General features: G+C 52.0%; 2 protein-coding genes across 2 annotated transcripts in view; both read left to right on the top strand.

Annotated features, from left to right (window-relative positions):
• Nucleotides 1-11,689, top strand: part of RCAN3 (RCAN family member 3) — a 36,739-nt gene extending 25,050 nt beyond the window's left edge. Inside the window, exons 5-6 of the mRNA XM_084875147.1 lie at nt 1,826-10,228; nt 10,431-11,689. Of these exons, the coding sequence (XP_084731273.1) occupies nt 1,826-2,010 (185 nt within the window). The 3' untranslated portion in view covers nt 2,011-10,228; nt 10,431-11,689. The remainder of the gene's footprint in view (nt 1-1,825; nt 10,229-10,430) is intronic.
• A 9,550-nt stretch (nt 11,690-21,239) lies between these two features.
• The window catches only part of NCMAP (non-compact myelin associated protein), a 40,927-nt gene continuing 35,836 nt past the window's right edge, over nt 21,240-26,330 (top strand). The window contains exon 1 of the mRNA XM_084875190.1: nt 21,240-21,264. The gene's annotated coding sequence lies outside the window, so the exon portion shown is untranslated. The remainder of the gene's footprint in view (nt 21,265-26,330) is intronic.

Genomic DNA, 26,330 nt, shown 5'->3' with positions numbered 1-26,330 from the left:
CAATTCTGGTCAGGACACATACCTGGGTTATGGGGGCCATGCAGGAGGCAGCCAGTCAGTGATTCTCTCTCATTATTGATGTTTCTATCTCTCTCCCTCTCCCTTCCTCTCTGAAATCAATAAAAATGTATTTTTAAAAAGAAAATAAAATAAATGCCATTCATTGCTGGTTCAGACTAGATGTCCGCCTAAGACAATGTTGTGTCTGTCGTAAGGGATACAAGGGTCATTTTGAGGGGAAATGGCTTTGTTTTGTTTAGACATTAGAGCCGGATCATGTCTGAGGCCCCATAATAAAGAGATTGCCCATTCTGGCCGGAAATTACAAATTTCTCCCAAGGGAAAACCGAAACCATTCTGAAGTTAAGAGATTCACTTGTTATGTTCATACCACAGTAATTAGCATTTTAACTCCCAGACCTCAGTGTTCCTTACTCCTCTTTTCTTCTTTTTTTTTTTTTTTAAATCCTCATCCGAGGATATTTTTCCATTGATTTTTAGAGAGAGTCATGGGAGAGGGAAAGACAGAGAGAAATATTAATGTGAGAGAAACACATCGATTAATTGCCTCTTGCACGAGCCCTGACCAGGGCCCAGGCCAGGGAGGAGCCTGCAATCAAAGCATGTGCCCTTGAACAGAACTGAACTCAGGGACCCTTCCTTCCACAGGCTGTCACTCTATCCACTGAGCAAAATTGGCTAAGGCTTTTTTTTAAAGTATTTTAAAAATTTAATTTTAGAGAGAGTGGTAGGGAGAGGGAGAGAGAAAGAGAAAAACATTGATGTTAGAGCAAAACATTGATCAGCTGCCTCCTGCATGCCCCTTACCAAGAACTGAGCCTGAAAACCAGGCATGCGCCCTGACCAGGAATTGAACAGGCAGCCTTTCAGTGCACCAGGCAACGCCCACCCAACTGAGCCACACTGGCCGGGGCGTTGAAACAGCAAAACTTCATAAGAACCTTAAAGTAACAAAGCTCTAATGCCAAAACAAGATAAAGTACACTGACATAGGATGTATTTTTTAAAATACATTTTTTATTAATTTCAAAGAGGAAGGGAGGGGTGAGAAAGTAATAGAAATATCCTATCTAATAAAGAGGAAATATGCTAATTGACCCTGACACCGTGGCCAAGATGGCAGCGCCCACAGCCAATAAGGGGGGGAATATGCTAATTGACTGTCCCGGCCTCAAAGATGGTGGTGCCCACAGCCAGAAGATGGCAGCGCCCAGTCCCCTCAGCCTGGCCAGGGCGGCAGGCGGACCCGGCTGCTCCGCATGCCTGCCCCCGGGTCCCCCAGTGCCCTCAGTACCCCAGCCACCCAGGGCCCGCCCGAGGCGCAGGCAAGTCTCAGATGACGGCTGCCCAGCCACTCAGGGCCTCCTGAGGCTCAGGTAACCAGGGCCAGCTGAGGCTTGCGCTGCCGGCAGTGGCAGCAGCAGAGGTGTGATGGGCGTCGCCTTCCCCTGATCTCCAGGTCACCTCCCCCCTGAGGGCTCCCAGACTGTGAGAGGGGGCAGGCTGGGCTGAGGGACCCTCCCCCACTCCAGTGCATGAATTTTCATGCACCAGGCCTCTAGTTAGTGATAAGAGAGAATCATTGATTGGCTACCTCCTGCACACCCCACACTGGGGATTGAGTCTCTGACTGGTAATTGAACCATGACCTCCTGGTTCATATGTCAATGCTCAACCACTGAGCCATGGTGACTAGGCTGACATTAGGATTTAGAGATTTAAAAACCAATAATCAACTAAAATGTGAGTAGAGCAAGAAATTTCAAGAGACAAAGCCCTTCCTTTTTTCTGTTTCCCTCCACAGGAGAGAAATACGAACTTCACGCAGGAACCGAGTCCACGCCCAGCGTGGTGGTTCACGTCTGTGAAAGTGAAACTGAAGAGGTAGAGGAAACAAAAAACCCCAAACAGAAAATCACCCAGACCAGGCGCCCCGAGCCTCCGGCCGCAGCACGGAGCGAGCCCCCGACCTTCGACTGTGCCCCGTGAGGCCTGACTGTGGCAGAGGCCGCTGCCATCGTGGGTGCTGGTCATGGACACGGTGCCCCCTGCTGGGGCACTGCTGCTCGTGGTGTAGGTGAGGTGAGCAGGGCATGAGACGCAGAGTGTTCACCAAGCCTGCGCCGCCGTGGACTTGGCAGTCTAGAGTAGAGGCTGATATTCTGAGAAGCGCTGTAAGGATTAGCCCCAACTGCAGCATCTCCTGACCACTTTGAACAGTAGCAACTTAGGAACACGGCCCCTCCAGGAATGTTCCTCTCCCTGATTCTGTGTAGCATGGAGTACCCCAAAACTAAAACTATAGCCAGCGAGTGCAGTCCCATTTTTACGAATTTAAAAGTAGTCTTACAGTTTTAATAATCTAGTGTGGGTATTTTTGTACTGGTATAACAGCTTCTAACTAAACCTCTTGATCAAAGCTTAATTACTGTTCAGCATACCTGAAATTTTTTGCACGTAAAGAAACCTGAAGTAGAGAATAATTCGTAGAAAATCATTTTTCTCTAGTACTTTGTTTTCTTTAACTTTGGGGAAGAAATGCCAAGTTCACTTTGACTCTCAGAGTCGAATGGCACAAATCCATGTGCCTGCTGTCCTCTGACTTGGAAAGCGGCGCCCACACCCCCGTCCTCGTGTGTGGTCCCTCCCAGAGGAAGAGCTGCTGCTTTGGATGGGGGTGTCGCCAGGGAGCTGGCCTGGTTAGGACTCAGGTGGCTGCTGCAGTCTGCCGCTTGTGACCGTGCTCTAGCCTGTAGCATCCCAAACTGCTCCCAGCCACCTGCTAAGCTTTCCTGCACTATACATATTTGTGTGTCATTCGTAGACTTTAAGTGAGAAAAGAAAATGGTGAGATCCTATCTAATAAAATAGTAGTATGCAAGTTGACCATTCTTCCATCACACCCACAAGCCATGCCCACCAACCAATCAAGAGCGAGTATTCAAATTAACCCAACCACGATGGCTACAGCCATGGAGCCAACAGGAGGCTTGGGTTTCCCTGGTAATAAAGGAAGCAAGCTTCCTGCACACCCTGGCCAGCCCAGGCCGCCGCTCAAGGCTACAAAGTTTCAATTATAGAAGATAAATAAATCTCAACAAAAATGGCTGCAGCCACAGAGCAAGAAGGAGGCTTGGGTTTACCCAGCAATGAAGGAAGCCAAGCTTCCTGCACACCCTGGCCGGCCCAGGCCTCCGCTCAATTATAGAACATAACATAAATAAATCCCAGATACCAGGGCCTCCTCTTGGGTCGCTGGGGGGGGAGGGAAGGGGAGGGGGCATGGCTGGCCTGCAAACCACCATAGGCCCCTCATCCAGCCCACCCCCCCCCACACCCCAAGGGAACCCCCATCCTGATCCAGGACACCCTTCAGGGCAAACCAACTGGTCGCCACCCATTCAGCAGGCCTCTATCCTATCTAATAAAAGAGTAATATACAAATTGAGTGTCACTCCAACACACAAGATGGCTGCCCCCATATGGACACAAGATGGCCAACAGGGGAGGTCAGTTAGGAGGGATCAGGACAGCAGGGGAGGGCAGTTGTGGATGATCAGGCCAACAGGGGAGGGCAGTTGGGAGGGACCAGGCCTGCAAGGGAGGACAGTTGGGGGCAATCAAGCCTGCAGTGTAGGGCAGTAAGGTGACCAGGCCAGCAGAGGAGGGAAGTTGGGAGTGACTGGGCCTTCAGGGAAGGGCAGTTGGGGGAGACCCAGGCCTGCAGGGGAGAACAGTTAGGGAGAACCAGGCCTTCAAGGGAGGACAGTTAGGAGTGACCAGGCCTGCAGGGGAGGGCAGTTAGTTATCAATCAGGCTGGCAGGGAGTGGTTAGGAGGTGATCAGGCTGGCAGACAGAAGTGGTTAGGGGCAATCTGGAAGGCAGGCAGGTAAGCAGTTGGGAGCCAGCAGTCCTGAATTGTGAGAGGGATGTCTGGGCTTAAACAGTTAGTTGGACATCCCTCAGGGAAGAGTCGCAGATTAGAGAGGGTGCAGGCTGAGCTGAGGGACAAACACCCCCTGCATGAATTGCATGCACCGGGCCTTTAGTTTTCTTATAAACCATTTTAAAAGTGTCCATTTAAGCATTTTTCATCTTGAAAGAAAAGTCACACTTATTCTTTCCCATGAATTAGGGAAAGATAGGGGAGATCATTTTGCTAGTCAGACTTTTCTTTTTTGGTGAGATTTCTTACAGTATGCATTTTTCCCTAAAATAAAATTGTTTCTCACTTCCGTTTCAGAGTGAATAGTTGAACCTCCTAAAGTAGAAACAAGAATCTTGTTAATTTTGGGGGTCTGTTCAGACTTTCAAGTCCTTTTTATAGAAAAGTATAACAAAGTGCTTTGCTCTGCCGATTCTCTGCTCACACGGCTGTTTTATTTATATGGCAAATGTCTGGAGGGCCTGGTCTGTATGTGAAGGGGTTGCGCATCTGAGTTTGGACTAATACAATGTGGCTACCACTATAAAAGAGAGGAAAATGCAGAAATGCAGGCCATGATATCTGTAAATTTTTGGTAACATGCTTTTGTGGTTTAGATGTTCTATGTACACTCTATTTCTGAGGACTTAAACTGTATTGCAAAAAAGTTTTGTATGTTTTCCTTGCCCTGAAATGCTCTGAGGTGATAAACTCTTCTATTTGTATATATCTACCACTGCCGAGCCTCCGTGTAAATTCAGTTCAGATTTGTGATTCCATAAGTAATTTAGTAAATTCAGATCACCATTTGGCAGTCCGTCATTGCAGCATGGACCCTGCAAGCCAAGGAATGTATGCATTTTCAACAGTTGGGGATTTTTAAATTTCCTTTTAGTTATATTTATTCACTGTAATTTTCTAAGTGACCAAAATCCATGTTTTATTGTTTTGCGTGTTCTCATTCTCTATCTTCCAGTTAAGAGTATTGTGTCCTAACATAGAAAACTGTTTACACAGTCAAGCAGTGTTGCCCTGGCCAGTGTTGCTCATTGGTTAGATTATCAGTCTGTGCACCATAGTGTCTAGAGTTTGATTCCCAGTCAAGGGTGCATACCTGTGTTGCAGGTTCAATCCCCAGCCCAGTCAGGCTTCTCGATTGCAGGAAGCAACCAATCGATATGTTTCTCTCACATCAGTGTTTCTCTCCTCTCTTCCCCTCTTCCTTCCATTCTCTCTAAAAATCAGTGGGAAAAAATATAGAAGCAGTGTTAGTCTGGCTCAGTTGGTTAGAGCATCATCCCAGTATGCCAAGGTTGTAAATTCAATCCCTGGTCAGGGCACACACAAGAATTAGCCAATGAATGCATACATAAGTGGAATAACAAGTCGAAAGTCAAGTAGTGCAAATTACCCCAAATTTTTGTTCTCCATTTTTTTTTTGTTTTTTTAAGAGAGCATTAAATAAATTGAAGAAAATCTTAAACTAAAATTAAATATATATATATATATGTATGTGTATATATATATGTATGTATGTATGTGTATATAATTATTTAATACTAGAAGCCTGTTGCAGGAAGATTCCTACAAAAACAAGGCTTCCTCAGGCCTATTCCTGCAAGAACAGGGCTTCCTGCTCCAGAGCAAAGCAGAGAAGGGAGCGAAGCCCGCCTTGGCTTTGCTCCTGTCTCTGCTGCCTCACTTCCTTCTCTGCTGCTTTGCTCCCTTCTGCAGCACTCGGCTTCCTTCTACGCTGTCTTCAGTCTTGGCTCTGTACCTGCATATGCAAATTAACTATCATCTTTGTTGGGTTATTTGCATACTCCCTCCTGATTGGCTGGTGGGCGTAGCAGGGAGATGGTCAATTTGCATGTTTCTCTTTAATTAGTATAGATTTCTCAATGGGGAAATTAATACTTTCATTCTAATATAGTACTGCCATTAGATGAACTCTAAAAGAAAAACTACTAAATGCTCATTAACTTTTTAACACAATGAAATTAACCAAGATCTCCATGGAAAAAAAATAGCCAAGGTGTTCTGCTCTCCATTCTTTTGACTATTTTTTATCCAGTTCATGTAACCATTTTGTAAGCACTGAGTCTCTATCTTTTTTTTTTTAATTCCTTAAATAACTTTATCTACACCTTTTCTAATTTGAAATTGTTATTATATTTAACTATGGTAGTATAGTATCCATGTTTTCTTCAGAAGTCATAACCTCTTCTTGGGAATCCATCGTTTAGATGACTGTGAGGTTAGCACATGAGGCTTTCGTCAGGAAGAAGCATGCGTGAGGGGTAAGGAGACTGTAACTGTGAGGACAGCCAGGAGGGCCTATGGGCCCTTGGCTCTTACGTTCCAGGTCCTCTCAGCATACCCACCTGATGAAATCGGAAATATGATAAGTCTTTTAAAGAGCATACTAGGTGCCCAGCTGGTGTGGCTCAGTGTTTGAGCACCAACCTATGAACTAGGAGGTCATTGTTGATTACCAGTCAGGCATGTGCCCAGGTTGTGGGCTCAATCCCCAGTAGGGGGCGTGCAGGAGGCAGCCAGTCAGTGTTTCACTACCATCAATGTTTCTGTCTTCTCTTCCTCTTCCTTCCTCGCTCTCTAAAAAAATCAGTAAAAACATTTTTTAAAACATAAACATAAAGTAACATCTCTAATTAAGAAGGAAAATGGAGATCCCCTTGTAGGACTGTTTGAGGATCAAATCAGATGCCTGTTAGTGAGTTGCACACGTAAGAATGTCTGGTACACAGCAGAAACAGCCTGTGAGCACTGAGCGCGTTAGATAAAATTTTCAGAGGTCAGACGGAAGGATTTAGGTAGAACGGTTAGCACGAGAAGGCCCTGCCCCTGGGCCATGCCCACATGGCTGGGGCTGTGGCGTGACGCAGGCTCACTCACGTGTCCCAGCCCTTTGTGGCCTCCCCCTCCTCCCGCACACCAGCCAGCCTTCTCTTTGGCCTGTGTCTTGCCTCTATCTTCCATAAGTCTTGTGATTGGAAAGTTCCAGCTGAAGGTCATTGAGCCAGTGACTGTTCACCTGGTGTGGTGATTACAGGGAACTAGAGGGAGGAGGGTCAGGATGTACAGACCAACACTGGACAGTCGGGTGAGGAACCAGCAGCCACTAAATGTCATTCCCAGAGCTGGGTTGGAAGTCCGTCGTTGAGCTTCCACAGAGACCAGCATTTCTCGGAGGGAGTGTGTGTTGTGAGGGTCAAGATTCTCACCAACACTTCAGAGTTCTCTTAAGCATAAAGTACAAAACACTAACATTCAAAATGAAATGTATTGGTATAATATTTGGCTGAAACCAAATTGCAGTTTGCCTTATGAATAGAGGACTGACTGCCCTGAGTAGCCACTTTTCGTGTCTGTTGGGTCTGGATGTAATTATCACTGAGAAATGTAGGTAGGTACATTCTAGTGGTTAAGAATGTGGGCTCAGAAGCCAGACTGCCTGAGTCTTCCTTAACCAGCTGTTTGACCTTGGAGAAGTTACTCAGTCTTCCTGATGTTGAAGTCCTCATCTGTGCAATGGCGATAAGAATGTTTCCAAAGGAATGCTGGGAAGATTAAACGAGATAGGGCAGTGCCTAGAGCATTGCCTGACGCACAAGGCGAGTGTCTGATTGCTGGTGTTACTGTCATTTCCTGCTGAGAACCAATGACGTCAGTCCGTTCTCATCTGTAAACTGCCAGTGGCCGGTGTCACATTTGTCGGGTGTCACCTGAGGCCTCCCCGTGGGGGAAATCATTCTTCGCTTTACGCAGCCCACGTCAGCGCATTTATCGGTGGCCCTGACTGCCGTGCACCACCCGTAGGAAAGGCCCCGTGTTCAGAAACCACTGGGCAGGGGTCTGTATTAGGTGACCACCCAGATCCTCCAGCCATGCTTTCTTCTTGTTTCACTCCTACACGCACAGGTACGTGTGCATTCAATTCACATACTTTTTCAGATTGTTTCCTAAAGTGAAAGCACCAAGTTTCAGACTTTTTCATAGACACGGACAGCAGTGTGGGGACGAGGTGGACAGGAGTGGGGGAGAGTAGAGGGGAGACACATGGTGATGGAAGGAGGCTGACTTGGGGTGCTGAGACCTGTATGATTCTGTTAACCACTATCACCCTCTCCCGCCCCCGCCTCCTCCCCCCCCCCCCCCCCCGATAAATCCAATTTAAAAAGCTTTGACAAAGGAAACAGATTTTTTTTCACAGAACCATTGCCCAGAGTCAGAAAGACTATAGCAGGTTCACTGTTTCATTTCTATTTTCTTCAAAACTTCTCAGTTTCCTTTCTTTTGCCTTGCCTTCAACATCTCATCGCTAGCACTTTTTCCAGCTGATGTGCCTGTCTCTCTTACTCTCATTGGGTCCCGAAGACCAGAACTGGTTCTGGTGAAGCTCCGTGAACTTGATTTCACCTTGGCCTTTGTTTTGCTTTTGTGGAAGCTCGAATTTATCGCACAAGCTTCTTGCTTTTTAGTGACAGTTCTTTTTGCATTAATTTGCTCACTTTTTCTAATATCCAATCTACTGTGTCATTAAAATCTTTGTTATGGATTAGAATTCATTTATAACTGAGAACCATTGGTAATGCTAGTATTTCCATAATTCTCCTTTTCGTACATTTTTATATTTGTGTACGTGGAGGCTAAGCAGTATTATCAGTGATAATAAAACAGCTACAATAACAGCTATTTAACTTCGTGATATAAAGTCAAAAGATGTGGTTCAGCTGGCTTGGCTCAGTAGTTGAGCATCTACCGATGAACCAGGTGGTTATGGTTCGATTCCTGGTCAGGGCACATGCCAGGGTTGTGGGCTTTATCCCCAGTGTGGGGCGTGCAGGAGGCAGCCCATGGGTGATTCTCTTCATTGATGTCTCTCTCTCTCTCTCTCTCTCTCTCTCTCTCTCTCTCTCTCTCTCTCTCTCTCCTTCTCTGAAATTGATTTTTAAAATATTTTTAAAGGTAAAAATACTTGATTTCTCAGAATCTCAATCACAGAGCTGAAGGTGATTGGGAATCAGTCCAGTCCTCATGGCACACAGATTAGAAAACAGAGGTGATGTGACTTGTTTGAAACCCACAGAAAGGCAGCTCAGGGACTAGATTGGCATTCCCAACTCCCAGAGAATTGTCAGTGAGATGATTCTCTCTCATTGATGTTTCTATTTATCTCTGTTTCTACTTTTTCTTTCATTAGCTCCTTAAACTCAGAGGCAGTGAATCATGTCATACCAAAAAAAAAAAAAAAAAGCAAAAGGGGGAGGGACTAGGGGGGGATTTCCCCCTAATGGAAACAGTGAATAAAGCAATGAAAAATCATAGGTAATGAAGTCAGTAACTTATTAATTTTAATTAATAAATTGGATGTTCCGTATTTTGTTTTTGCTGTTATTGTACCACTAGTATTGGAATGTACTCTTCAATAGTGTGACCTTGGTGGCCAGCAATTGCATTGACCTGTATGTGGGCTTTCCCAGATTGTGGTCGTGATACGATTAAAATACGATCACACTTGAGATGTGACTCCAGTGAAGCCCAATGAGATCAGCCTGATTAGGAACGAGTCTTCGGGGGAATGACACTCTGGGTGCTGGTAAACGGAGTCCTGTGGAAGACTGACAACTGACTGCGCCCATGCTTTCACACAGACTTTTACGGACCACGGCTTTACTTTTAAAGGGGAAACCAAGCACAATGAAGCAATGGGAAATGTGTGAAGTTCGTTGTGCGTCAGGTTCCCCGTCTGCCAGACACGATCTTTTCCTCCCGAGCTGTGGACTGCGTAGCTCTTGGTCAGCCCTCCCTTTCCCACTCCTGGGCTCCCTTTCACACAGCTGCACTGGCATCTTCCTGTGCGGAAGGAAGCATTACCTGTAGTTAGTGCGCCCGTATCAGTGTATATTAAAGGCTAATATGGAAGCGTCCCTCAGCAGTTCGACCAGAACAGGAGTTCAGTCGCTCGCTATGACGTGCGCTGACTGCCAGGGGGGCGGGGCGGCACACGGTGGGTGACCATCGTCAGTGGGGTGCTGAGGGAGTGAGGGAAGGAGGAGGCGGGGAGGTTGGGAGGTTGGGGGGAGCAGGGCAGAGACCCTGGGTGGCAAGAGATGCAGAAGGCTGGGAGGCAGGGAGCCTGATGGCCCTGATCGCAGGCCAGGCCTGGACCCTAGTAAAGGCCTCCAGTAAAGGGAGAAAAGACTTGGGGAAATAGTTGCCTCCTAGCTGGGGAGCTGAGTCCATGTTGTAGACCACATGTGTCAAACACACGGCCCGCGGGCCAAATCCAGCCCGCCAGGCCTTGCAATGTGGCCCGCACCGCGCTGTCATCATTGCACTCCGCTGTCAGTTTATGACATTGTCAGTTTATGACTGTTCAGTAAACCATTTGGCCCGCGATTTAGGCTGGATTTTAGATTTTGGCCCCTTCTCTGATTGAGTTCGACACCCCTATTGTAGACGCTCACTGTTAGAAAGCTAAATAGGTTTAAAGAATAAGACGTAGGAACCTTGTCCCACAGTTCGGTACATGCTCGATTGTTTTCTGAACTCCCCTTGGAGTGTGGGTCAGCCTGATCATCTCTAGCTGCCCTTGTTCTTTCTAATCGTGAATCGGGAAGTGTTAGCAATGTGAAGAGTGTTGTTGTTATTACCAAATATACAAACAACAAAACAACCGAAAATTGCAACAACTGCTAGTTTCGCTGACCGAAAAGATGATAAAAACGGTCAAGTTCAAAATAGAAGTATCCCGCCAAGATTAAGAATCATCATCTTGGGTTGAGTCAGAGTATCTCTGCGCATTTAAACAAGGTCTATTGGCCCGGCTGGTGTGGCTCAGTGGTTGAGCGTCCCTATGAACCAGGAGGTCACAGTTCGATTCCTGGTCGGGGCATGTGCCCAGGTTGTGGGCTCGATCCCCATTGGCGGATGTGCAGGAGGCAGCCAATCGATGATTCTCTCTCGCTGATGTTTCTATCTCCCTCTCCCTTCCTCTCCGAAATCAATAAAAATATATTTTGAAAAAATAAAGAAGCAGGGTCTGGTGTAAACGTATATTTCCCTTTGAAACAAAATCCCGCCTGTAAACACACAGCTTTGGCCGAATGTTCATTCTTGTCCCAGGGCAGGTTTCTGTCATTGCAGACGGTGTGTGTTTCGGTGTTGTTTTCTGTGTGGCCCCAAGCTCCCTAACGCACAGTGGGCGCAGGGAGAGACCAGGTGGCTAATCCTGTTCCTGTGCCCTACGTTCTTCCCGCGGCTGTTCGGCCCGAAGCGGGTCCCGGGGTGGGATTTACATTTCCGCGGGTTTGTGAAAATCCTGCAAATTAAAGAAAAGCCCCTCATCCTTCTGTCCTAATGGAACCCGGGAGCTGAACGCACCGTTTCGTCTGAGCGTGTCTGTGATCTTGTGTTCTGTTTCTGGGCATGTTACCTTGCTGGTATAAACTCTAGTAAATATTCATTGAATTTCAAAAAACTGGTCAGTAATTTGCACACAAGTACTCCATGTTTTTGTGCCCTCCAAGTGGCCGTCCGTTGTTTGTGGTAGTCTGTGTCTTGCCAGCTTGGGCTGTCCTATACTTTGAGGACATTTAAATATTCCTTGTCCTGTCAAGGTGACAAAAGCAGACTATCCTTTTTTTTGGAGTCTATGATTAATTGTAACAAGTTTTGTTTTTAAAGCTAATAAAAATAAAGTTAGTGGTTTTTTTTTTTTTTAAATCAAGCCGTTGAATTGAGTTCTTTGTGTGTAGAATTATTCATCCGTATCACTTACATTTAGGTAATAACACAAAAAAGACAGAAAGCGAAATTGCATTTGTTTAACCAGATTGCAGTTGAACTTGAATGTTGTGTCCCGAGGAGTTAAAGGTATAGACTCACTGCCAGCCCTGGAAATAGCCACCATGGTTTGTCCTTCACCAAGAGAAGTTTTTAATCCTGGTCTGCTACTCAGTTAAAAATGATTTATCCCTACTAAAGCCTTATCTCCTGTCTTGGTTTAAAAAAAAAAATCTCTAGCCGAGACCGGTTTGGCTCAATGGATAGAGCGTTGGCTTGGGGACTGAAGGGACCCGGGTTCGATTCCGGTCAAGGGCATGTACCTTGGTTGCGGGCATATCCCCAGTAGGGGGTGTGCAAGAGGCAGCTGATCGATGACTCTCTCTCATCGATGTTTCTAGCTTTCTATCTCTCTCCCTTCCTCTCTGTACAAAATCAATAAAATATATTAAAAAAAACAAATAAAATTATATAAAAAAAATCTCCAAATCAAAATATTGAAACTAGAAATGACTACCGTAGAGGTTTATCTAGTGCACTGGGGTTTCTGCACCTGTTTTTAAGCCGTTCTGTGAAACCTTATAGATAAGCCCAATGTGAAACTGATTGCAAGACAAAATGGAGGTTTGGGGAGTGGGGACTGAGACCCAGCCCCTGTGAGATCTCAGCAGAACAGTTCCAAACACTCTCCTCTCCAAACCACACTCACACCTTCAAGTGGCTCAGGAGGCATGGCCACATTCACATACACATCTGGACGGTAGGGCCCCCCACCCCCACCCCTCTGACACCCGGACTAGAATCCAGAGCTTCCAGGTTACTGGCTGTGCTCCCCTGCGCCTCTTTATTTTTATTTGTTATGCATATGGTCTTAGAATAAGATTTCACCCAAGCTAAGGATTTCTTGGCTAAAACAGCAAATTGGAAAATCACGGCAAATATTCCAAAGATAAAACAATTTTTTAAATGCAGAAAATACAAGAATAAAGGTTTAAGTAATTTGCTGCCTAAAGAAAACTGACTTAAAAGTTAAACTCAGCAATGTATGTATCTCCAAGAAACAAGTTAAAATGTGGCTCTAACCTGGAAGGAGAAAAAGTTTGAATTCTGCAGCCACAGGGAAGAGCTCCAATCTCGCCAGACTCCCCCGGTCTTCTGAGACACAGGAGGTGTGACAGGAGGTGCGAATGTAAGTCACGTGTAGGTTAGGTATTGAGAGCGTCTCAAAGCATGTTATTTGGGGAAAGTTTGTGGTCCAAGATGTTTGGAAAAATTAAACTGTTTCTACACTGCAGTGCTTAGAAGGGACCAACGTTTTTGGGGGGATAGTGATTTTTAAAGTGGTATTTAAGACTCAGAAAAGCCCGGCCAGCCAGGTAGCTCTGTTGCTTAGAGCATTGTCCCAATATGCTAAGGTTGCTGGGTCAGTCCCTGGCCTGGGCACATACAAGAATCAACCAATGAATGCATAAAATAAGTGGAACAATAGATCAATGTCTCTTTCTTTTTTTTTTTAAATATATTTTATTGATTTTGTACAGAGAGGAAGGGAGAGAGATAGAGAGTTAGAAACATCGATGAGAGAGTCATCGATCAGCTGCCTCTTGCACACCCCCTACTGGGGATATGCCCGCAACCAAGGTACATGCCCTTGACCGGAATCGAACCCGGGTCCCTTCAGTCTCCAAGCCAACGCTCTATCCATTGAGCCAAACCATTGAGACATTTCGGCAATGTCTCTTTCTTTCTCTCTCCCTCTCCCTCTCTCTCTTCTCTCCCCCCCCCCCCGCCCCCTCCTAAAATCAGTCAGTATTTCTTTTTCAGTGACAGAAAAATGAGGAAGTTGCCAGGTAATTGCCTGGACTGGCTGTTAAGAGGGAAGTTACTATGTCAACCAGACTTCCCAGGGAGATGGAAGAGGCCAAACAGTCCAGCCTGCCTCTCTGCAGACGAGCAAACAGAAGCCTGGCTGTCTGCATTACAGACCCCGGGCTCAGCCTCCCGCTCCCGTCGTCCCGAGCCTCCATCGGGCATGTGCTCCTGAGGCAGAATGGAAATTCACTCCAAAGCGGGACCACGGCCCGCTGAGGGTGCCCGCCTCCCCTGGAGCTCGGCTCCGGGGGCCCCGTGCTCATCTGGGGAACGGCCACGTGGAAAGCCACACTGTGTGCTGTAGACACTTCAGGCCTCTGACTTCTTTCTGCCTTTGCTCTTCTCTCCACCCCCTTGGCTGAGAGGCAAGGGATTTATTTCAAAATCAATTGGCCTAGAAATGTTTGTTTCCTCTGTTTTTTTTTTGGGGGGGGGGGGACCAGATTATTCAATGGATTTCTCTGGATTCATGAGTCTCTCTGCCTCATCTCCAACCTGAAATTGCATTCTAGTCCTACATGACATTTGTCTGGTATCCCTAGCAACCATCTCCAAAGCCATAAACAGCAGGTTAGGGTTTTGAGGGCAGAAGGGAGAGGCGGCACAGTGCTGGCGGGAGACAAAAACCCAGGTGCTCAGAGGCTGGTGTGCAGCAGCAGCCCCTGCTAACAGGAAAGAGAAACCCCTCTGTGTTTTCTGCGGAAAAAGCTGCGTCTGTGCCTCTGTGATTTTTAAATCTCCCAGCATCTCAGACTCCATATGGTATATGTGAGGCAGGCGTGGTTTGTTGGGCAATCTCATAAGCTATTTTCATTGCCTTGTGAAACTGTTTTATGTAAACATGATCATCTTTACAAAAAAAATAGCATGGAAAGCCACCGCACGTTATGCATATTTCACCAATTTCTCTTCAATACATCTTATATAGTTGTCAGAGTGTGCACATGCCATTTCCACGTTCTGTTTACAGCCGTGGGGGAAAGCACGCTCTCGTGTCTTCTCTACTCACACGCCCTGCTTTACTTCTGGCACTTTGGTCGCCAAATGTGCGGGGAGGTAGAGAACTCCAGTGTCACTCAGTTCCAACACCACCCGGAGAGGGTGTCTGATCCCACCGGTGAAGGGCTCAGTCCCGCAAGACTAAGCCCTAACCGTTGGTTTGTTTATTTATTTTTTAACTGTTCATATGACATACTTTATTTCCAATCTGCAACCATTAAAAACCCTTTGTAGGTTTACACTGTACAGTTATTCTCATGTCTGAAATAAGACACAGGGGCAGGAAGAGCTGGTGGATTGGAGACCACAGTCATCCTAGCACCCAATCCATCCTGGAAAGGAGCCTTAAGAGATAGGAGGGAGCAGAAGAGAACAGTGGAGAGGAGAGGCCAAGATTCCTTCCCTCCTGAAGGCCTTTCCCTGGACCCTCGACTGCAGGCCCCTCACCAGGAAACCAGGCTGGGCAGGAAGGGGGCTTCACAGTACTGGCAGGAGTTGGGAGGGACAGGATGGAAAGGAAGGACAGCTTCTGGCTCTCTTCCCCAGTCTAAGCCCTAACCGGTTTGGCTCAGTGGATAGAGCATTGGCCTGCAAACTCAAGGGTCCCAGGTTCAATTCCAGTCAAGGGCATCTACCTTGGTTACGGGCACATCCCCAATAGGAGGCAGTTGTTCTGTTTCTCTCTCATTGATGTTTCTAACTCTCTATCCCACTCCCTCTCTGTAAAAAAAAAAAACAATAAATAAAATTAAAAAAAAAAAAAAAAAAAATATATATATATATATATATATATATATATATATATATATGTTGTTGTTGTTGTTGTTGTTGTTGTTGTTGTTGTTAAACTGACCCCCTTGGAGATAGAGAAGCAGTGATCAGATTGTCAAACCGCAGAGGGAAGATAGGGGAGGGTGGGGGCAAGGGGGAGAGATCAACCAAAGGACTTGTGTGCATGCATATAAGCCTAACCAGTGGTCATGGACAACGGGGAGGGGGGGCGCTTACGTGGGGAGGGGTTTGGGATGGGAATGGGGGGATGAGGACAGTTATGTGATACCATAATCAATAAAGAAATTTAAAAAAAAAACAAAACTGACCCCTGCACACACCTTTAGACGCCAATCAGAAGCCAGGGCCCAAGTTGTTACCTGTGGTTCTGATATAAGCCCAAGGTTCCCTCTCCTTGGTGTGACTGAGTTAGAGTCGCTGACAGAACTCAGGAGAACTGTTTACTTGCCAGGTTGCCAGTTTAGCCCTGGCCGGCGTGGCTCAGAGTGGGCATCATCCCATGCCGGTTCCATTCCTGGAAGGGGCCCATGCCAGGGGTTCGGGCTCAAACCCTCTCGCTTCCTCTCTCTCTTAAAATCAAGAAAAAAGCTTTTTAAAAAATAGATTGCCAGTTTATTACAAAGGATATGAAAAGATACAAATAAACAGCCAGATAAAAAGACACATGGGTGGGGGGTAGACCTGAGCACTGACACTTCTGTCCGGGGGGGGGGGGCGGGGAGGAGGGTGCCCCCTCCTGTCATGCGGCCGTGTTCTTAGCCACCACACAGGGTGCTCTCCACACCCTGTCCTTCAGTTTTGTGGACGGCGTTAGGTAGGTACGAGAGGCCCAGTGCACAAAACTTGTGCCCCCGGGGGTTGGAGGGGGGGCGGTCCTTCAGCCCAGCCTTCGCCCTCTCACAGCCCTGGAGCCCTTGGGGGGTGTCCACTGGGAGTGGGCCTAAGCCAACCGTCAGACATTCTCGGCACTGCTGTGGAGGCAGGAGAAGCTCCCGCCACTGCCGCTGTGCTTGCCAGCTGTGAGCCCGGCTTCTGGCTGCGCTCCCCTTGTGGGAGCTCACTGACCACCAGGGGGCAGCTCCTGTCTTGAGCATCTGCCCCCCTGGTGGTCAGTGCACGTCATAGCAACTGGTTGTTCCGCAGTTCAGTCGATTTGCATATTAGCCTTTTATTATATAGGATGATCAGTCACATCATCGCCCATTCTCAACTGAGTCAACCTCCAGCTCCTCTCCATTCCGCAGATGAGGTGTGGGGGGCACTTCAAGTTCCAGCCTCCCAATCGCTTCCCAGGTTCTGGCAACCAGCTTCCATCCAGACCTCGCCTCATGAACACAAACTGGGCTGCGAGGAGGTTGCTGTGAAGAAGAGAAGACCTCACTTCCCTGGGAAGATCCTTCAGGGATGAGGGGTGCCTGGCCTGCAGGGAGCACTCAGGAGGACTTGGAGAATAACCAGAGAGGAAGGTCAGCCTGAGCCTTTTTCCCTTCTGCTTCCCTGGGCCCGGCTCGGGGACCTGACCCCTTCAGCTCTTTAGGAGGAAGTTGGTAAGAGAGTTTCCTTCCCGCCCTCTCCCAGCAGGTGTGTGCAAACCTATTCTGCCATGGCAGGTGTCCCTTGGCTTGGCTGGCCGGGGTGAAGGGAGAAAGCAGAAGGTGCAGAGCAGCCATGGTGACAGGGCTGAAGACAACCGGATCCTGCACAGGGGGCCTTGCCCCGAGATGCCAAGGTCCTTCCGTGTCAGGGTGTCCTCCTCCCCAGCCCCGACCACTTGGCACAATAATTCGGTGGATCCACCATTTTGCGAGCATTATCACGTAGTGAACCCCTTTCATGACCCACATAGATCAGGGTCCAGGTTCAGGATTCAGGCTCTGGAGGAGGCTGCACGAAAATGAAAGAGACTAGCCGAAACCGGTTTGGCTCAGTGGATAGAGCGTCGGCCTGCAGACTGAAAGGTCCTGGGTTCGATTCCAGTCAAAGACATGTACCTTGGTTGCGGGCACATCCCCAGTGGGGGGTATGCAGGAGGCAGCTGGTTGATGATTCTCTCATTGACGTTTCTAACTTTCTATCCCTCTTTCTTTCTCTCTGTAAAAAAAAACAAAAAAACAAAAAACAATAAAATATATTTTCTTTAAAGAAAATGAAAGAGACTAGAAAATATGAATTTGGAAATATTGGGAGCCAGGCGGGAGCCCAACTCAAGGGGCAGGACCCCACCCCACTCTGGCCGTGCTATCCCTTTTATTAAGACAATGGGATCCACCCATTTAGGCCGGCAATTCCAATAATAGCCAATCAGCAAGAATTTATATAAAACTAGGAGAATCCAAGATGGCTGCTCGGGTAGGCAACTAGCCGCAGCCGCACACAACAATTTCAATAAGATACAACTAAAATATAAAATGGACATTACCCAGAACTACAGGAAAGTCGACTGACTGGAAATCCTACAACAAGAAGCAAGGAGAAAACCAGAAGGAAGCACGGAGGAGCTGTAAAAGCCCAAGGTACGGAGACACGCGGCGCGCGGAGAGGACGGAGCTGGAGAGGAGGGAGGCCGAGTGCCTGGCGGGCGTTCCCTAGCGGAAAGGAGATAAAACTCCGACTGTGCTGGGCCCCTGACTGCTCTGAACCCCCGTTCTGGGCCAGACCCCGGGGACTCAGGCTCAGCCATAGGGAGCTGGGCTGTAAGTCGGAACCCCGGGGTAGCGGAGAAAGGAGGTCCCGGAGGCGCGCACACTGCCCCCAGAGAAGGGACGGTCGGCTGTGCCGCGGGATTGCCCTGTCGGGAAGGAGACTGGGGCTCCAGACTGCTGTGAACGCCACCTCCAACTCCACTTCCAACTGAACTGAACCCCAATACCGGGCTCATTGGGGGAGAGCATAGACTGTTTGGCAGCAGGCGAAAATCGAGGGCACCTTTCTCTCAGAGGCGCCGGCAGCGAGCACTGAAGGACCCGCATAGGGCGGGGCTGACGGAAGCCAAAGCTGCAGGCTCCACCCTGAAACCCCGTCCCATCTGTAACTGCGAAATGCGACAACAAAATAGATCACAAACGAAAGAAATGGAGGACAAAAAGCGTCTGGATATAGAGTTCAAATCTACGCTTATTAGGTTTTTCAAGAATTTCCTAGAAAAGATGGATAAGGCCTATGAGGATATGAAAAGAGACCATCAAGAAATGATAAGGGAACAACAAGAAATAAAGAATACATTGTCTGAAATAAAAAATATTCTACAGAGTCCTAAAAACAGAAGGGAAGATCGCAAGAATCAAGTCAAAGATTTGGAACATAAAGAGCCAGAAGACACTCCTCCACAGAAGCTAGAAGGCAAGAGAATCCAGAAAATTGAAGATAATGTAAGAAACCTCTGGGACAACTTCAAGCGAACCAACATCAGAATTATGGGGGTTCCAGAAGATGAGAGAGAGCAAGATATCGAAAACATACTGAAAGAAATAGTGACAGAAAACTTCCCCCACCTGGTGAAAGAATTTGACTTACAAGTCCAGGAAGTGCACAGAACTCCAAACAAAAGGAATCCAAAGAGGACCACACCGAGACACATCATTATTAAAATTCCAAGAGCAAAAGATAAAGAGAGAATATTAAAAGAAGCAAGAGCAAAGAAGGTAGTAACTTATAAAGGAGCACCTATACGATTGTCAGCTGACTTCTCAACAGAAACCATGCAGGCCAGAAGGGAATGGCAAGAAACATTCAAGGTGATGAATAGCAAGAACCTACAGCCAAAAATAAGCTACCCAGCGAAGCTATCACTCAGAATCGAAGGCCAGATAAAGAGCTTCACTAATAAAAAAAAGCTAAAGGAGTTCATCACCACCAAACCAGAATTATATGAATTGCTGAAGGGGGTTCTTTCAGAAGAGAAAGTAAACAAAGATAAAAATTATGAACAACAAATACGTAATTATCAACAAGTGAATCTAAAAACCAAGGAAATTAAAAAAATCTGATGAACAATATTAACTGTTGAATATAATAGAATCAGAGGTATGGAAGGGGAGTGAACTGACGATTCTTGGGGAAAAGGGGAGAGGGGGGCGTGGGAAGAGACTGAACATAAACTGTGCACCTATGGATGAGGACAATGGGGAGAGGGGAAAGGGCAGAGGGTGGGGTGGGAACCTGGTGGAGGAGAGCAATGGTGGGGGAGGGGGGAAGGAACATTTGTAATAATATGAAAAATAAAAACTTATTAAAAAAAAAAAAAAAAAAAAGAATTTATATAAAACTAGAAGGTGGGAGTTGTTTTAGCTACCATTGTCTCAACTAGACAGTGGGTGGTTGGCTCTGACCTTTCAGAGCTTCAAGGTTGACCAGCTTTCCGGGTTCCTAGTCCACACCTCTGCTGGACAATGGGCGGCTCCCAACATTATCACCCTTAGAATCCTCACCACAACCACACTGAGGGAAGTGTGTTGTTTTCGTCCAAGGGAGACACACTCGGTCTCAGAGAGGTTAAAGAAACTGCTCGGTGAGCCTTAGAGTCAGGCTCGGAGCCTGAGACCACCTGAGGGCCATCCAGCAGGAGTTCTGGAGACCGGAGATGGCTTCGAGTGGCCCCTGGGCCAAAGCGCTCTCCCCGGCTCTCCTCTTCCTCCTGCACCCGCGCTGTGGGCAGGCCTGCCTCTCCCGCAGAGGCAGGGAAGCTCTGTGAAGCCAAGCAGCCACCTCCCGTCTTCGGTGAAATAAATCACAGGATCGTGCTTCCTAAGCAGCCCTGTTCCTAACGATCCCCTGGAGGTCCGTCCCTGTGCAGCACAGAGGCCTCTCAGTTCTCTGCAGAGGAAGCGACCAGGGCGCTGCCGGCCTCTCACGGGCTCCGGGCGCCAGCAATGGGCCCGTAACCACACGCTTTCTGGAAACGGCTGAAGACAGACTGAGGAAGCCTGGCCGCACGCCTGGTTCTGACGCTCACCTGCGGCGTGACTTTGGACAGCTCGCCTCGGCTCTGAGCCTCAGTTTCCCTGTGTGTGAAAGGAAAGGGATTGGGATTCTCCTCTGTAAACTGGCTTCCCTCTTCCTGTCAATATTGACTGAAGGCTTTATTGGGGAGAGACCGGGAGGGTCCATCAGAGATCCTTGATCGTATAGGGCAGTTTTTGACACTTGCCAGCTGTCCAACCTCCTGGGGTAACACTGTGATTGTCTGCCAGTGTATCCCAAAGTGTGGTACGTGTACCCCCAGGGGGACGGGAGGAGTTTGGTGTGGGTACGCGTTGCACCGGAGTTTGGTGGGGATATGCACTGCACCGTGAGTACTCAGCGTTACGGAAATTATAGAAGGGGTACACATATGTCAAAAGTTTGGGAAACACTGGAACACACCCCCAAACCTTTCAATCAGATCAGCACAATCCCACTATAGACACCTGTACACCCGCTACCCCCAATCCCCACCTCACCCCGAGCTCAGATCCGCCTGGTGTGTTTTTAAGGTCCCTTCCTCCCCCTGTGAGCCCCCTCCCGCCCGCCCCACCCCCCCCCCCCCAGTACTCTGACTTGGAAGACCTGTCTGGTGGCCTAAGCGCCTGGGGGTGTCACACCGGAATCCCCAAAGGACCCAGGCCCAGGAGAGGCACGGAGACACCACGGGGGGGCGCTGCCACTCCAGTGCCCGAGCCCAGCGCCCCCGAGGCGGCCCCGGGGCCGGCGCCCGGATCACCTGCGCGGGGCGGGGCGGGGCGGGGCGGGGCGGGGCGGGCGGGGCGGGGCGGGGCGGGCCCGGCGGGGCGGGCCCGGCGGGAGGACCCGGGTGGCGCGGGCTGGGGAGGCTGAGCGGGCGGCGGCGGCTCCGGGACGCGCCGAGCAGGTAAGAGGCTCCGGCGCCCGGCCCAGCGCAGCGGCTCGCGGTCCACCTGCCGCCGCGCCCGGAGGGGAGAGCCGCGGGGTCCCCGCTCCTTCGGGGGAGGACGCGCCCGGGGTCCGCGGGGGGCGGGAGGGAGGCCGATCCTCGGCTGGGGAGGTCTCCCCGGTACCGGCTGAATGGATGAGCGGTGAGTGATGTGCAGGCTCCGGTTCTAACGGGAGGGAATGGACACAGGAGACAGGCGATGGGGTGGCGATGGGGATGGGGATGGGGATGGGGATGGGGATGGGGATGGGGATGGCGATGGGGATGGGATGGGGATGGGGATGGGGATGGGGATGGGGATGGGGATGGGGATGGGGTGGCGATGGGGATGGGGATGGGGATGGGGATGGGATGGGGATGGGGATGGGGATGGGGATGGGGATGGCGATGGGGATGGGGATGGGGATGGGGATGGCGATGGGGATGGGGATGGGGTGGCGATGGGGTGGCGATGGGGTGGCGATGGGGATGGGGTGGCGATGGGATGGGGATGGGGATGGGGATGGGGATGGGGAATGGGATGGGGATGGGGATGGGGATGGGGGATGGGGATGGGGATGGGGATGGGGATGGGGGATGGGGATGGGGATGGGGATGGGGATGGGGATGGGGATGGGGGATGGGGATGGGGATGGGGATGGGGATGGCGATGGGGATGGGGATGGGGATGGGGATGGGGATGGGGATGGGGATGGGGATGGGGATGGGGATGGGGATGGGGATGGGGATGGGGATGGGGTGGCGATGGCGATGGGGATGGGGATGGGGATGGGGATGGGGATGGGGATGGGGATGGGGATGGGGATGGGGATGGGGATGGGGATGGGGATGGGATGGGGATGGGGATGGGGATGGGGATGGGGATGGGGATGGGGATGGGGATGGGGATGGGGATGGGGATGGGGATGGCGATGGGGATGGGGATGGGGATGGGGATGGGGATGGGGTGGCGATGGGGATGGGGATGGGGATGGGGATGGGGATGGGGATGGGGGATGGGGATGGGGATGGGGAGGGGGATGGGGATGGGGATGGGGTGGCGATGGGGATGGGGATGGGGTGGCGATGGGGATGGGGATGGGGATGGGGATGGGGATGGCGATGGGGATGGCGATGGGGATGGGGATGGGGATGGGGATGGCGATGGGGTGGCGATGGGGATGGGGATGGGGATGGGGATGGCGATGGGGATGGGGATGGGGATGGGGTGGCGATGGGGATGGGGATGGGGATGGGGATGGCGATGGGGATGGGGATGGGGATGGGGATGGGGATGGGGATGGGGATGGCGATGGGGATGGCGATGGGGATGGGGATGGGGATGGGGATGGGGATGGGGATGGGGATGGGGATGGCGATGGGGATGGCGATGGGGATGGGGATGGGGATGGGGTGGCGATGGGGATGGGGATGGGGATGGCGATGGGGATGGCGATGGGGATGGGGATGGGGATGGGGATGGGGATGGCGATGGGGATGGCGATGGGGATGGGGATGGGGTGGCGATGGGGATGGGGATGGGGATGGGGATGGGGATGGGGATGGCGATGGGGATGGGGATGGGGATGGGGATGGGGATGGGGATGGGGATGGGGTGGCGATGGCGATGGGGATGGGGATGGGGATGGGGATGGGGATGGGGATGGCGATGGGGATGGGGATGGGGATGGGGATGGGGATGGGGATGGGGATGGGGATGGGGATGGGGATGGGGTGGCGATGGCGATGGGGATGGGGATGGGGATGGGGATGGGGATGGGGATGGGGATGGGGATGGGGATGGGGATGGGATGGGGTGGCGATGGCGATGGGGATGGCGATGGGGATGGGGATGGGGATGGGGATGGGGATGGGGTGGCGATGGCGATGGGGATGGGGATGGGGATGGGGATGGGGATGGGGATGGGGATGGGGATGGGGATGGGGATGGGGATGGGGTGGCGATGGGGATGGGGATGGGGATGGGGTGGCGATGGGGATGGGGATGGGGATGGGGATGGGGTGGCGATGGGGATGGGGATGGGGATGGGGATGGGGATGGGGATGGGGATGGGGATGGGGATGGGGATGGGGATGGGGATGGGGATGGGGATGGCGATGGGGATGGGGATGGGGATGGGGATGGCGATGGGGATGGGGATGGGGATGGGGATGGGGATGGGGATGGGGATGGGGATGGGGATGGGGATGGGGATGGGGTGGCGATGGCGATGGGGATGGGGATGGGGATGGGGATGGGGATGGGGATGGGGATGGGGATGGGGATGGGGATGGGGATGGGGATGGCGATGGGGATGGCGATGGGGATGGGGATGGGGGATGGCGATGGGGATGAGGATGGGGATGGGGATGGGGATGGCGATGGGGATGGGGATGGGGATGGGGATGGGGATGGGGATGGGGATGGGGATGGGGATGGGGATGGGGATGGGGATGGGGATGGGGATGGGGAGGGGATGGGGATGGGGATGGGGATGGGGATGGGGTGGCGATGGGGATGAGGATGGCGATGGGGATGGGGATGGGGATGGGGATGGGGATGGGGATGGGGATGGGGATGGGGATGGGGATGGGGATGGGGATGGGGATGGGGATGGGGATGGGGATGGGGATGGCGATGGGGATGGGGATGGGGATGGGGATGGGGATGAGGGGGCGATGGGGTGGCGATGGGGATGGGGATGGGGATGGGGTGGCGATGGGGATGGGGATGGGGATGGGGATGGGGATGGGGATGGGGATGGGGATGGGGATGGGGATGGGGATGGGGATGGGGATGGGGATGGGGATGGGGTGGCGATGGGGATGGGGATGGGGATGGGGATGGGGGGCGATGGGGATGGGGATGGGGATGGGGATGGGGATGGGGATGGGGATGGGGATGGGGATGGGGATGGGGATGGGGATGGGGATGGGGATGGGGATGGGGATGGGGATGGGGATGGGGATGGGGTGGCGATGGCGATGGGGATGGGGATGGGGATGGGGATGGGGATGGGGATGGGGATGGGGATGGGGATGGGGATGGGGATGGGGATGGCGATGGGGATGGCGATGGGGATGGGGATGGGGATGGCGATGGGGATGAGGATGGGGATGGGGATGGGGATGGCGATGGGGATGGGGATGGGGATGGGGATGGGGATGGGGATGGGGATGGGGATGGGGATGGGGATGGGGATGGGGATGGGGATGGGGATGGGGATGGGGATGGGGATGGGGATGGGGATGGGGATGGGGATGGGGTGGCGATGGGGATGAGGATGGCGATGGGGATGGGGATGGGGATGGGGATGGGGATGGGGATGGGGATGGGGATGGGGATGGGGATGGGGATGGGGATGGGGATGGGGATGGGGATGGGGATGGGGTGGCGATGGGGATGGGGATGGGGATGGGGATGGGGTGGCGATGGGGATGGGGTGGCGATGGGGATGGGGATGGGGATGGGGATGGGGATGGGGATGGGGATGGGGATGGGGATGGGGATGGGGATGGGGATGGGGTGGCGATGGGGATGAGGATGGCGATGGGGATGGGGATGGGGATGGGGATGGGGATGGGGATGGGGATGGGGATGGGGATGGGGATGGGGATGGGGATGGGGATGGGGATGGGGATGGGGATGGGGATGGGGATGGGGATGGGGATGGCGATGGGGATGGGGATGGGGATGGGGATGGGGATGAGGTGGCGATGGGGTGGCGATGGGGATGGGGATGGGGATGGGGTGGCGATGGGGATGGGGATGGGGATGGGGATGGGGATGGGGATGGGGATGGGGATGGGGATGGGGTGGCGATGGGGATGGGGATGGGGATGGGGATGGGGTGGCGATGGGGATGGGGATGGGGTGGCGATGGGGATGGGGATGGGGATGGGGATGGGGATGGGGATGGGGATGGGGATGGGGTGGCGATGGGGATGGGGATGGGGATGGGGATGGGGATGGGGATGGGGTGGCGATGGGGATGGGGATGGGGTGGCGATGGGGATGGGGATGGGGATGGGGATGGGGATGGGGATGGGGATGGGGATGGGGATGGGGATGGGGATGAGGTGGCGATGGGGTGGCGATGGGGATGGGGATGGGGATGGGGTGGCGATGGGGATGGGGATGGGGATGGGGATGGGGATGGGGATGGGGATGGGGTGGCGATGGGGATGGGGATGGGGATGGGGATGGGGATGGGGATGGGGATGGGGTGGCGATGGGGATGGGGATGGGGATGGGGATGGGGATGGGGATGGGGATGGGGTGGCGATGGGGATGGGGATGGGGATGGGGATGGGGATGGGGATGGGGATGGGGATGGGGATGGGGATGGGGATGGGGATGGGGATGGGGATGGGGTGGCGATGGGGTGGCGATGGGGATGGGGATGGGGATGGGGATGGGGATGGGGATGGGGATGGGGATGGGGATGGGGATGGGGATGAGGATGGCGATGGGGTGGCGATGGGGATGGGTTGGCGATGGGGATGGGGATGGGGTGGCGATGGGGATGGGGATGAGGATGGCGATGGGGATGGGGTGGCGATGGGGATGGGGATGGGGATGGGGACGGGGACGAGGCGAGCGCGAGAGTCTCCCCCCGGCGCGGAGAGCCGCCCGGGAACCGGCCTGGTTCGGCTGGTACCCGGACCTCAGACCGCAGTCAGGGTCCTCGTCCCCCGCCCTCCCCGGGGAAACGGGGCTGAGCCGGGACTTCGATCCGCTCAGGACTGTGTTTGTCTCCAAACGGGCGTCGGGATGGGTGGCCTTGGGCAGCGGCCACCGGAGGGAGGTTGGGGTTCAGTGAGAGGAGCACCCACGGGGAGAGGGGGGCCCAGTGCGGAGCGGCCGGTTCCGCAGACACGTGGGGAGCAGCTGGGAGGCGGGGTCGGGGCGGCTCGCTGGGGGCGACACGGTGGGGCTCCCGGTCTGGCTCCCGGTCTGGGGTCCGGGCCCCGGGGAGAGGAGGGGGTGGGGTGTCCCATAAAGGCCGCTTAAAGGGCCGGGAAGCCCTCCAGGCGGGGGATCC

The sequence above is a fragment of the Pipistrellus hanaki genome (assembly GCF_964339955.1).
Source record: "Pipistrellus hanaki genome assembly, chromosome: 2".
Taxonomy (NCBI): domain Eukaryota; kingdom Metazoa; phylum Chordata; class Mammalia; order Chiroptera; family Vespertilionidae; genus Pipistrellus; species Pipistrellus hanaki.
This window is presented reverse-complemented; position numbering and strand designations above follow the sequence as displayed.